Source organism: Ochlerotatus camptorhynchus, unplaced genomic scaffold (genome assembly GCF_037179485.1).
Source record: "Ochlerotatus camptorhynchus isolate MF236.1 unplaced genomic scaffold, CSIRO-AGI_Acam_v1.1 ptg000330l, whole genome shotgun sequence".
Taxonomy (NCBI): Eukaryota; Metazoa; Arthropoda; class Insecta; order Diptera; family Culicidae; genus Ochlerotatus; species Ochlerotatus camptorhynchus.
This window is the reverse complement of record NW_027040818.1, coordinates 17,792,232-17,804,880: the sequence shown is the minus strand read 5'-3', so window position 1 is coordinate 17,804,880 and position 12,649 is coordinate 17,792,232. Positions and strand designations below refer to the sequence as shown.

Here is a 12,649-nt window from a genome sequence, read left to right as displayed (position 1 = left end):
AGGAAGTGGTTTAGATTTTGCAGGTTTTAATCGTAAACTGAGCTATCGATTCTTGCAGTCTATCTCAACATTGGAGGAATACGCCGAACCGGTGGAGTTTGCTCCGCAGATTGTGAAGCTGCTTCCCGAGGTGGTCATGTCGGAGGAGCGACAGCTGACCAAGCTAGAGGTAAAGGTATTGGCTCGTCCGAAGGCACGTATTCGCTGGCTTAAGGCCAACGAAGAAATCATTCCGTCCGAGGAGTTCCAGATTGAGAACTTCGAGGACGGCACCTCGATCCTGATCATCAACGACATCTACCCGGATGACTCCGGTTCGATTACTTTCGAAGCGCACAACGCCCTGGGAGTTGCCACGACTACCACCGAGCTGGTAGTGGAAGGTAACGTGGCGACATTCGTCGGCACTAAATTGCTTTTTCAGCGCAACGGGTTTGAGCGTAGTAGAATCGCTTTACTAATCTTCTTTTTTTCGCTTCGGTAGAACTGTTTTCTTCTTTTTGCAGGTTTTGGCAACATATTTTAATAATCATTATCTTGTTTGCGGTTGCAGCTAAGATCCCGTTTTCTTCCCCTATTGTCCCAAATATTCCCAAAAAAAATGAAAGAAATACTTCAAAACTCATAACACCACCTCAACACTCACCACTCTATTATATATATATATATGAAAACTCTATCTCTAAGCATACTCTCGAACCTAAGACGCAAAATACTGAACTACACGGCATAGAACAAACCAAAGATCTATCCCCGGTTTCAGAACAGACTCTAACGAGTGTTTTCTCATTTCCTGAATACAGAACACGTCGGATCCAAGGCCTATAGGAAACCGGAATGGGTACAATACATGGAAGACATGAAAGAAGCACTACAAGGTAATTCGCAAAGATTCAAACTTCATCGACAGTCTATCTCCCATACCGATCATCGGATCATTGAAATCGATCAGTTGATCTTCGAACTTCCTTCATCCTTTTATCTACCCATGAAGCCATCTATCCGTATCGATAACTGTAGTGTTCAAAATTTCCGTTTTATCTCTATGTCAGTTTGTCGCTCAATGTTGTAAAGCAATACGTGCAACAGTGGCTTGTAACAAAGCGTTCATTGTGTGGTTTGTTTGGACTAACCTTACTCCGAAACCTTCTGTTTTAGAAAGCAGCGAAGAGGAACTAGCAGAATTCGTTCGATGGGAAGCATATTGTAGTGGTTACGCATGTAACCAGGAAAGGTAACACTCGAGAAAGCACTAATTCCCTACCCCGTAAGAATAGCTATTTGTTGTGTGAATGTGTGTTTTGGCTCAAGCGTCACTAAGAAATTTTGATCTACACCCACCTCGAAGGATGACCTGCAGGCAGGCGACCCGAGCAACCCAAGGTAGGATCATCTACGTACACGTGTTGTTCATATTCGAACCCACACACACCAACCCTTCGCGCAAATTCTTCCCTGAATAACCGATGCTTACTAGTGCCACTAAATCTGTCAACTGAATTTGAAACTTTACAGCCGCTTACGCAACACCGTCATTCACGGTGGAGATCAAGGATTCCCGTGCTATGCTAGGAGAGAAAGGATTCTTCGAGTGCCACTTTGGAGGCAACCCCAATCCAGGTAGATATTTGAACATCCTCCATCATAGACAGGTCACACAAGTTCTCAAAACAGTCATGCAACCGTCACCCCACGCACCGCCAACATCCGAAATACTCCTACTACAGACTACAGTTCACGAGTTGTCATTCCATGTAACCAAAGAATGGAGTTGGTAATCGATGGTTAACTGTTCGTTCTAGATATTCTATGGTATCGTAACGGTAAGATTGTGATTGGAAATGAACGCGTCAAGATCCGCACCGAGGAGAAAACGGCCACATTGACGATCTACCCAGTTGAGGTCGAAGACTTTGGATTCTACAAGTGCCGTGCGATGAGCGATGCTGGATCATGCGAGTCCTATGCCAAGCTAATCGAGTCTACTACGGAAACGTTAACGGAAGAGGAGCGTACCGAGCTGGACGCACAGTTCGAGTCGAAGCGTACCGTGAGGAATGGAAACGGCGGAAACGGCCGCTCAAAGGTCGACAAGAAGATCGAGGTCGTGATTGAAGAATCGGAGGAAGTACTGCGCAAAAAGGCAGAGCGAAAGAGTCTACGTGAGACAAAGCGAAAAGAGAAGGAAACTATGGTGGTGGAGGAGTTTGTGAAGAAGGAACTGGAGTCCTCACTTCAGGAGAAGGTAAAGTTTTCGCAAGAATCGTCCACCACGCTGACGACGAGTACTACGTCGGAGTTGACACAGGATGTCAAGATAGCCAAGGATAGGGCAACAGTCAAGTTTAAGGAACACCGGGAGACATTGATCGAGGAGGTTATTACGACCGAAACGGTCAAGGAGTTTGAGCGTATGGTCATCACCGAGAAGCTAGACGTTTCCGATGTAGAAAGCGTAAAGCACTCGGTGCAAGTTAACGAAATTCTGACCAACCTGAAGGCGGCGGACTTTGGTCCGGGAGAAGCTCCGCTACGGGAGCTCGCAACAATTGCGTATATGGCAAAGCATGGCGTAACCGTTAATGAGATCAGCAGCTTCTACCAGTCGGATAACTTCCCGGCACTCAAAACACCGGAATCGCAATCGGCTCTGGTGCTACTGCTGGAACGCGAAGGTTATGCAAGTATTGTGACCGAGATTCTCACCGAGACCGACATGGACGAAACGCAGCTTGCCGCAACTGCCGGTTTCCGAGCATTTATGCGCATGATCGAGCTGAACCACGCCAGCGTCGAGGAGATTATCACCCACTTCTCGCCGGAGGACTTCTTCATGCACGAATGGAAGCTGGAACAGGCTGACGAGGTTTGAATCGTTCTTCATAAACTGCTTCACTCTAACACTACTGTTGAGCTCTCCCGGAGCGTTACTAATCTGTGACTTTCTTTTTCTACACTTGCAAAACTTTCTTTCGCTTCCGGATATGTTTTAGAAATTCGAGGAAACCCGACTTGTCTCGTCAAGTGAAGTCCGCACCACTGGTAAATATTCGCAGCTCAATGGCCTGAATTCAGGAACCAATCTAACTGTACTCTTCTCGTTTCTTTATTGCACGCTCGCTTTCCTAAACGCCTGGCAGAAACTACCGTGCTGACCAAAACGGAGCTGGACATCAAAGGTTTGAAATCCTAACTTTCCCACCGCAAAAAAAATGCGCGTTTGTATGAGCTTCCTGCTTCTTTATATCCTACTATATTACTACTCCCTAAAAAAACCGCTCTCACTGTTGTATCTTTTCTTGAATCATATCTTTCTTTATCGAATGTGTTCCTACTACTATTACTGACCACCATCTCTGACGAGCTATCTACTGTTGAGCTCTTGAGTCGAGTTGTTTTTAGCGCTTATTTGCTTAAAATTGTAAACGCTATAAAATATATTCACGCACAACGATCGAATTTCTAGGTTAAGTCAAATCTGAATAAATCGCTTTAGTATTAAATGCACAGCCTGCTTGTCATTATTATGATCTATTGTTTTCAAGTAGCTTTCAGCTTTTGCCATTTGCCGCTCGCTGCTTCTGCTGTAAGAAATGCGCTTTTGTGAACTACCTAGACTGCTGCGATTGGAATGGCACAACAAACGGTGGAATGGTAAGTGTCAAAATTCATAGCAACCCCAGTTGCCAGACTACGCACGCGCCTTGAATGCGGCTATCCTTTCCTGTCATGTACATACAAGTGTACGTTGCATCCCTGAGTACTTTGCGACTCTCTCTCTCACCACACAAACACACGTATCTGTCTCTTTTGAAGCCTGAGAGCCTGCTGCAAGAGCCTGGCGTTTGATCAGATGAAATCGCTCGTTTTCATAGCCCTAAAGTTGCACGTCAAAAACAAACAAAACAAACTCTTTTGAATGCACTGCACGACAATTACAAACAAAACAAAAAATTTCCGTCAAACTCTGGCTTCGTACTTTTAAACTTCTCCCTTAGCCATCCCACCAAAACTCTGTCCACATCAAACCACAGTCCACTTTTCACTTTCCTACAGATGATCACTGATTCTTACATTACCCTTGTTGCCAATTCCAATATGAATTTCACAGAAACACCCGACATCCGTGAAGACACCGCCATCACCACCACCTCCACCACAGTCACTACAGCCACCGTTGGCAAGAAAAAACACAAAAAGACCAAATCAGAAAAGAAACACAAAGAAATCATCACCGAAACGATACAAACAGAAGAAGATCAGAGCATTGCCACATTGAGACAGAAAACACTCATACTCCCGCTAAAGCCACTGCTTCCGAGCGAAGAAGAGATGTTAGACGAGATGGCCATCGAGTTCCTTAAATCGCCTACACGCGAAACTAGGGAACTCCCGATGGGAATCGCCTCCATATCTAGTCTACCGTCCGTATATGCCCAGGTTACCAATCTGGAGCCAAGCGAGACGACCAGTAGCAGTGCATCCATCGACATCGTTCCTCAACGGTCGATGGTCACTGAAGAGATCTTGGTCTCAGAACGGGAATCCGATACCGTCGTGCTGGACAGCAGCAAGCTATCCACTGTACCCAAATACAACATCATAGGCCTTAACGAATCTGTGCAGGTTTCCGAAGTCCTCACCGAGGAATTTCCTCAAGAAACCAGCCAACCGAAAACCGCGACATACTTGGCCAAAACCGAACTTATCCCAACTCAATCCCTTCAGGTCAGCGAGTCCATGACTCATGACTCCACTACCGATCTGCAAACTCACACCGAAACACCGTCTAGCGCCAAACTCGAACTGTATACTCACGACGCCAAGATCGTACAGGAAACGATCAGTAATCTCTCAGAAGAAGATCTCACTCTCCCCCAAGCCCCCGTCTCTAGTAAAGCACACCGCACCGTTCTCTCCAGAGAATCTATCGAAGTCACCGAAGTGAACAAAATCGAAAAAGAACAAGACTTTGATTCGCAAATCAAACTACCATCAGTTACTCCCAAATATCACATCTTACCATCCGAATCCATTCAAACAAGTGAAACGATCGCCGAAGACCGTCCAAGTAAGTTCTACCCCGAGCTGGCCGTTCCCACTGAATCCGCCCGTAAAGTATTCATCGAGCAAAAATCCTACACCACTCACGTCTTAAATGCTCCCGAGAAAGAAGACATCTACATACCGGGTCGTCTGCCTCCTCAACAAAAAGCAGACGTTCTTCTGTTCACCACTGAACCGCTCCAAATAGCCGAGCAAGCTGCCCAAGAACGAGAATCTGAATTTGCCGCCATGCCGAAACCAACCACCTACCAAGCCGTTGATACGTTGGCCACCCTGGAAGGTCTCACCACGGAAACCGTCAACGAGGCCTTCTCCACCAGACCATTCGAAACGGAATCCTATGAAACCCGAACGGCTACCATCGACTTCCGCGAGCAAACAACGGTTTCCGTCTCCAAAGTCGTCAGCAACGAAGTTGAATCCGAGCTGGCACCATTCGAACTAGCACCATCTGCCAAGGCATCCACATCCCTATCAACTCTCTCCGTAGGTGAATCCGTCGAGCCGTTTGTCCACGAAAAAGAAACTCTGCACCAGGGAGCTCCACGTCCCTATGAAGCCACCGCCGAATCCATCCTGGAACCAATCGAAAACATTTCCGTTATGGAAATCGAAACAGCTGACACTGCCGGAAGATTCTCCCCGGAAGCCATGGATCGTACCGAGGTGGCCAGCACCGGATTTACCCTGCAACAATCCCATGCCGTTTCAGCTGTTGTAACGAACGAAAAGGAAACTGAATTCGTAGGAAGAACTGACCAGAAACCTGCCTTTGCCGCTACCCAACTGGACGTCCAACATCAGTTGGAAGTCATCACTCACGAAACTAGCGAACGTGAATCGGACTTTACGGCTCCGCAGATGCCTGCGGATCAGATCGCCAAAACCGTTCCAACCGACATGCTCAAGTCCGTACAGGTTCAGGAGACTACAACGAATGTCTCCACAACTGAGTTAACTCAACCGACGCACGAAACATCTGCTGCTCACGTTCGAACCGAAGAGTTAGAAGAGAAGATCATTTCCGAAACCACAATCTACGAAGGTACTCAGGAATACGAACAACCTTTGGAACCGGAACAGAAAGTAGCGGATACTACTCTCCAGCCAAACACCGAACTGATCGTCACCGAAGTTGTTACCGAGCAAAAAGAACGTGAAGGCTACGATGTCAAAGAAATTGCCAAAGATTACATGGTCAAACCTGTTCCTACGCATTCGCTAAAATCGGTCCTAGTTGAAGAAACTTTAATCTCCGATAGTCTTGATCAAGTGCAGGAGACACCACATGTTACATCCTCCGCTGAAGTTAGAGACGATACGTTTGAAGAAACGGTCATATCTGAAACAATGGTCCTGGAAGGTACCGAGCACTACGCTACTCCTGAAACACCTGCCATGAAATCGGTTGACACCAAAACCGAACCATTGGAGAGCCTCGTAGTTACCGAAGTTGTAACCGAAGTCAGGGAACAAGAAGGAGTCACGGTTACTGAAATTTCCAAAGACTATGTTGCCAAGGCTTCGGCAACGGATGCCCTGAAATCGGTTCTCATCGAAGAAGTGCAAGTTTCCAACATCACCAGCGATCTCGTGAAACCGGAGGTTCAAACGTCTTCCGCGACGATCAACAGAGATGAACTCGAGCAGACTACAGTTCTGCAAGCTCTCATCCTGGAAGGACTCAACAGGCTGTTGGAGGATACGAAACCGGAACTAAAAACAGCCGAAGCGTTGCTAAGTCCAAACAGAGAGTTAACCATTACAGAAATCGTTGCTGAGCAGAAAGAGCGAGAAGGTTTCGACGTTCGAGAAATTGCAAAGGACTACGTTGCAAAGCAGGTTCCTTCACATACACTGAAATCTATCGTTGTAGAAACAACCGAAGCCACTGATTCGGTTGGTAATGTAACCGAGCTTCAGATGACCGAATCTTCTGCTACAATGAAGACGGATCAGTTTGAAGAAAAAATCATCAGCGAAACGATGGTCTTTGAGGAAACGAGGAAACATGAGCAACAAGAATACGATACCAAGCAAGCAGAACCGACACTGCTTCCAATTTCTGAGCTGATCATTACCGAAGTGGTGCCCGAACAGCGGGAAAAGGAAGGATATGACGTGTGTGAGATTGCTAAGGACTACACCGCTCAAGCAGTTCCTAGCCATACATTGAAGTCGGTTCTCGTACAGGAAGTACTCACTTCGGATACGGTAGATCATGTAGTACAAGAAACGCCTCAGAGCAGTTCTGCTACGGTCAAGACCGACCAGATGGAGCAAACGGTTGTTTCGGAAACCGTTGCCTATGAAGGAATTGATACGGTTTCGGAACAGCAAAAACCAACGGAAATAATAGCCGACAAGGTGATCCAATTGGTAAATGAACTCCTGGTAACCGAAGTGGCACCGGAAGAGAAAGAACGTGAAGGTTTCTCAGCTGCTGAGTTAGCCAAAGATCACGTCGCAAAGGCAGTTCCGACCGATACACTGAAATCGGTAACGGTTGAAGAGGTACTTACCACGGAAGATTCAGAAAAATTCGAAAAGGTTGAAACAGCTACTACGACAGCTTCAGTAAGAAGTGATCAGTACGAGCAGACCGTAATACAGGAAACCATGATCTACGAAGACACTGAACGCTACGATGAAGGTCCGAAACCAACGGAAAAACTTGCCGAAACTATTGTAATGCCCATTTCGGGGCTAGTCATAACTGAAGTTCATCCGGAACAGAAGGAAATAGAAGGATACGATGTAAAAGAGATAGCTAAGGATAATGTGGCAAGATCTGTCCCGTCACACACTTTGAAGTCAGTTACCGTAGAGGAAGTACTCCTGTCTGAAAAGGAAGAACAGCTAGTCAAACCGAAAACGATAACGTCAACCGCATCCATGCAAAGTGACGAACTGGAACAGAAGTTTATTTCGGAGACGATGATCTTCGAAGGTTCTGAACATCTTCCGGAGGACGAACAGCCATCTATGAAGAAAGCATTCCCGATATATCAACCCAATACAGAGGTTGTTGTTACAGAAGTCGTTCCTGAACAAAAGGAACGGGAAGGATTCAGCGTTGAAGAAATCGCCAAAGATCACGTAGCAATGGCAGTTCCATCGCATACATTGAAATCGGTACAGATTCAGGAGACCCTGTCATCCGAAAACGTCGATGACTTTATCAAGGAAGCTACTGCCATGTCATCCGCAGTGTTCAAAGAGGATCAATTCGAAGAAACTCGCATACAGGAAACCATCGTTCTGGAATCTACAGCCAAATATGACGAACAAGCAAAACCAGATCAGAAGACTGCCGATACCATTATTTCTTCAATAAGTGAACTGATTGTCACTGAGGTGATTGCCGAACAGAAGGAAAAGGAAGGATACAGCATTGAGGACATTGCAAAAGATCACACCGCGAAGGTTGTACCATCAGATGCACTGAAGTCTGTAACGGTAGAAGAAGTTCAACCAGCTGATGTGCTAGGTAGAGTAGTTGATACGATAACGGATTCAAAAACTGCTACGATCAAAGAGGAATCATTTGAGCAGACCACCACTTCCGAGACATACATCTATGAAGGACTAGGTCAGTACAGCGATGAGAAACCTTCACAAAAGGTAGCTGCGCCGAATGTGGAAACCATCAGAGAGCTGGTCGTCACGGAAGTCATTGCAGAGCAGAAGGAAAAGGAAGGATATGATGTGAAGGAGATTGCAAGCAATTACGTTGCTAAGGAGGTACAATCACACACGCTACGGTCCATACAGGTAGAACAGGTCCAGCCATCGGATGACGTCGAACAAATTCCAGATCAGGATACCCAAACATCCCATGCCAAACCTGTAGGCAGTGAAATTGAACAGAAGATCATTTCCGAGAATGTAGTATTGGAAACCATCGACACCATGGTAGAACAGGTTCAACCAGAGCAGAAGTCTGCTGAGGCTAGCTTCCAACCAAGCACGGAGCTGATCGTTACAGAAGTGATCGCCGAACAGAAGGAGAAAGAAGGTTACAGCGTGGAAGACATCGCTAACCAGTATGTTGCCAAATCAGTACCGTCTCATTCTCTGAAATCTATTATCGTTGAAGAGGTTGTCACTTCCAGCGCCACTGGAGACGTTACCACGGACGAAAGTAGTCTTTCCACTGCTCAAATCAGAGAAGATGAACATGAACAAACCACAGTCACCCAACAAATTATTCTGGAGAACTATGAACAGCTGGAGAAGCCTCTGCAACCGGAACAAAAATCCGCCGTACCATCCATGCAACCAAACGAGGGCTTGGTAGTCACTGAAATTGTTTCAGAACAGAAGGAAACTGAAGGATACAGCGTTGAAGAGATCGCCAAGAACTATTCGGCCAAACAGGTTCCATCTCACACTATGAAATCGATCACCGTGGAAGAGGTTCAACTTGCTGATGCTACAGAAAGCATACAGCAGCCGGAAACCTTGACCACCATGGCCACCGTTCGGAAAAATGAATTTGAACAGACTACAGTCTCGGAAACCATGGTCTACGAAGAACTAGGTAAGCAACTGGAGAAAGTCGCTCCGGAGCACAAAACAGCGGACGCTACACTGCTACCGATTACGGAATTGATGGTAACGGAGATTGTTGCCGAGCAGAAAGAGAAAGAAGGATTTGACGTGCATGACATTGCCAAAGGCTATGCAGCCAAACCTGTCACCGAAGGCTTGATGAGATCGTTAATCGTGGAAGAAGTCCAACCATCCGACCGATTGGGAGATGTTACGCAAACTACCGAAGAGCACCTAGCCACTGTACAGAAGGATGAATTCGAACAAACGACCGAAACGGAAACAATGGTATACGAAGACGTCAGTGGCATCATAGAATCTATCAAACCGGACTCACGAACAGCTGATGTATTACTCCAACCAAATGTGGAGCTTGTTGTTACAGAAATCATCAGCGAGCAACGTGAGAAGGAAGGTTACGACGTCCATGAAATTGCCAAGGATTATGTTGCTCAAGCTGCTCCAGCCAAGACACTCAAGTCGGTAATAGTTGAGCAGGTCGAAGTGACGGAAGGTGTTTCCAAGATAGCGGTCCAAGAACGAACGGAGCATTCTGCCATTGCCAGTAAGGATACACTAGAACAGACCATTGTAACCGAAACGTTAGCGTACGAAGATATCAGTCTACAGGAGCAGACTCTAATTCCAGAGCAGAAACAAGCCGAGGCCATCTTGGAGCCCATGTCAGGAATTACCATTACTGAAGTTATAACCGAGCAAAAGGCCAAGGAAGGAATTCAAATTGCGGAACCAGAACAGCAGAAGGCTAAGACGGTTCCAACGGATATGCTGAAGTCACTGACAGTTGAACAGGTACAACCTCTGCAAGAGGTAACAGAAGTTGTATCAGATAGCTCCAAACCATCAACAGCTGCCGTGAAAACCGATGACCTGTCAGTGACCACTGTTTCGGAAACAACGACTTTCGAAGGAATCAAGGAGTACACTGGCAAGATTGAATTCGATTGGCATACTGCGAAACTTGTCCCAGCTGAAGTCTTTAAGAGTCTTTCCATTGAACAGGTTCAGCCTTTCCTACTTACTGGTAATATTCCGGAAGAGATGCTCAAGCCAATGTCCGTAGTAGTCCAAACAGATGAACAGGAACAGGTAGTCGCCACAGAAACGACGGTCTTCGAGTGCATCAAGGACTTTATAGAAAGAATGGAACATGAGGAACACTTTGCCAGACCGGTAACGGGAGACATTCTGAAATCACTGACCGTTGAACAGGTCGTATCGCTACAGCACACCGGAGACGTTGAAAAATTCATTGCAAAGGCGTCGTCAGCCCTTTTAACATCATATGAACGTGAACAGACTACCGTCACAGAGTCTATCATCTACGAAGCCCTCAAAGAATATCTCGGTAAGCTGGAGATAGAGGGACAAACAGCAAAACTCATTCCGAGTGATGTACTGAAGTCTCTTACCGTACAGCAAATTCAACCTTTGGACGAGTTGGATATTGTGGTTCCAGAAGAGAAACCTATTTCACTGGCAACCACTAGGACGGATGAATACGAACAGATTGTCACTTCCGAGGCTGCGGTCTACGAAGGATTAAAGGAGTACGATGGTAAACTGAAACTTGAAGAACATCTAGCAAAACGTGTTCTTCCATCCGAGAAAAAATCGCTCTCGGTGGAACAAACTGAAACCTTCATCGGGATCGGAGATGTTGAGATCGATGAAAGTAAAGTTTCCGAAGCGGTTGTTAGAACCGATGAATTCGAAGAAACAACTATATCGGAAACTACAATCTACGAAGGAATACAGGAAGGTCCGGAAAGGATTGATGTTCAACAAAAATATGCAACTCCTGCGTATGATGTACTGAAATTACCCATCAAAACAGAAATCGGAACAACTGACGCGGTTGAAGATCTTTCGGTTATGCTGACAACACAAAAGGACAGCGCTACGAGTGTTATTGTTGAACAAATAACCGCTTCTCAAACACAAACTGTAGCACATGATTCGTTAGGTCAATTGGAAGCACCAGAAGAGGTAGACACTAAACATGCGATTCCCCAAGTATCGGATCTTCACGTGCCAACACTTTTGGAAACAATACCTAGCGATGCTCTCGATCATTTTATACAACCACAAGATGTACTCGAACGTAGTGCTACAGTCAATATTAGCGATTTCATTGTACCATTACAATCCCATACCATATCAGCCGACACTACAGCGCCATTCGAAGAAACCACCGAACCACGTAAGTTTGCCACCAAATCTATACAAGAAGGCTTGAGAGCAGCCGAATGTATAGAGGTGTCCAGTAACGAACTAAACGACATAACCGTACCTACTGAAGCCCCTCAAGGACAGGCATCAGTATCATTCACAACTAATATCATAGCAAATGTAATGGAAACAACTACACACGAAAATGTAGATAACATTACTGTACATAGAGAACCCACAGAGCGGTTCGCCCAATTAACACAATCGATGTTCGATATGTACGAAGAAATGATGCCATTGGTTCGAGAAGGTAAGTTCTGTACACTCACATCAAAGAAAACCCACATTCCAATACATTTAAAAATATTCCAAGAACGTATCATAAAATCAAAAACATTCCAAATACAATGCAAAATGCGATAAACAATACAACCATAACAAATTAATACTAAAAACACACCTCACTCACTATTTCAACAGATCACACACCAACAACCTCAATACAAACACGAACAGTCAAACAAGCATTACACGAAGACACAACAGAACAAGAAACACAAGAAGAGTTGTCCTTACACCAGCAACACGTCACTCGAAAGCAATCTATCATAATAACACAAGAAGATGATTCAGAAACGTCGATGGTCAATTTTACTATCAGAAAGCCGAAAAAACTAATAAAAGAAGAAATAGTGCAGGAGACAACAATTCAGGAACTTCCTGAAGACGTACACGTCACAGAGATCATAACTGAAGAAGGTAAACCTAGGAAACTAGTTACCAAGAAACGCGTCATCAAGAAGAAGGCTGGAAAGAAAGAGCAAGTCACCGAGAT

At 45.5% G+C, this 12,649-nt stretch overlaps 1 protein-coding gene across 3 annotated transcripts in view; it reads left to right on the top strand.

The window, feature by feature from the left end:
• The window catches only part of sls (sallimus), a 154,568-nt gene that overhangs the window by 111,158 nt on the left and 30,761 nt on the right, over window positions 1–12,649 (top strand). The window contains exons 16-21 of one of the 3 annotated variants that reach the window (XM_065230320.1): window positions 59–383; window positions 804–878; window positions 1,516–1,620; window positions 1,803–2,866; window positions 2,994–3,042; window positions 3,141–3,512. In XM_065230320.1, the coding sequence (XP_065086392.1) occupies window positions 59–383; window positions 804–878; window positions 1,516–1,620; window positions 1,803–2,866; window positions 2,994–3,042; window positions 3,141–3,193 (1,671 nt within the window). In that variant the 3' untranslated portion in view covers window positions 3,194–3,512. Of the gene's footprint in view, window positions 1–58; window positions 384–803; window positions 879–1,515; window positions 1,621–1,802; window positions 2,867–2,993; window positions 3,043–3,140; window positions 3,513–4,111; window positions 12,125–12,649 lie in introns of those variants that run through there. The other 2 variants (XM_065230318.1, XM_065230319.1) reach the window with 2 other exon arrangements.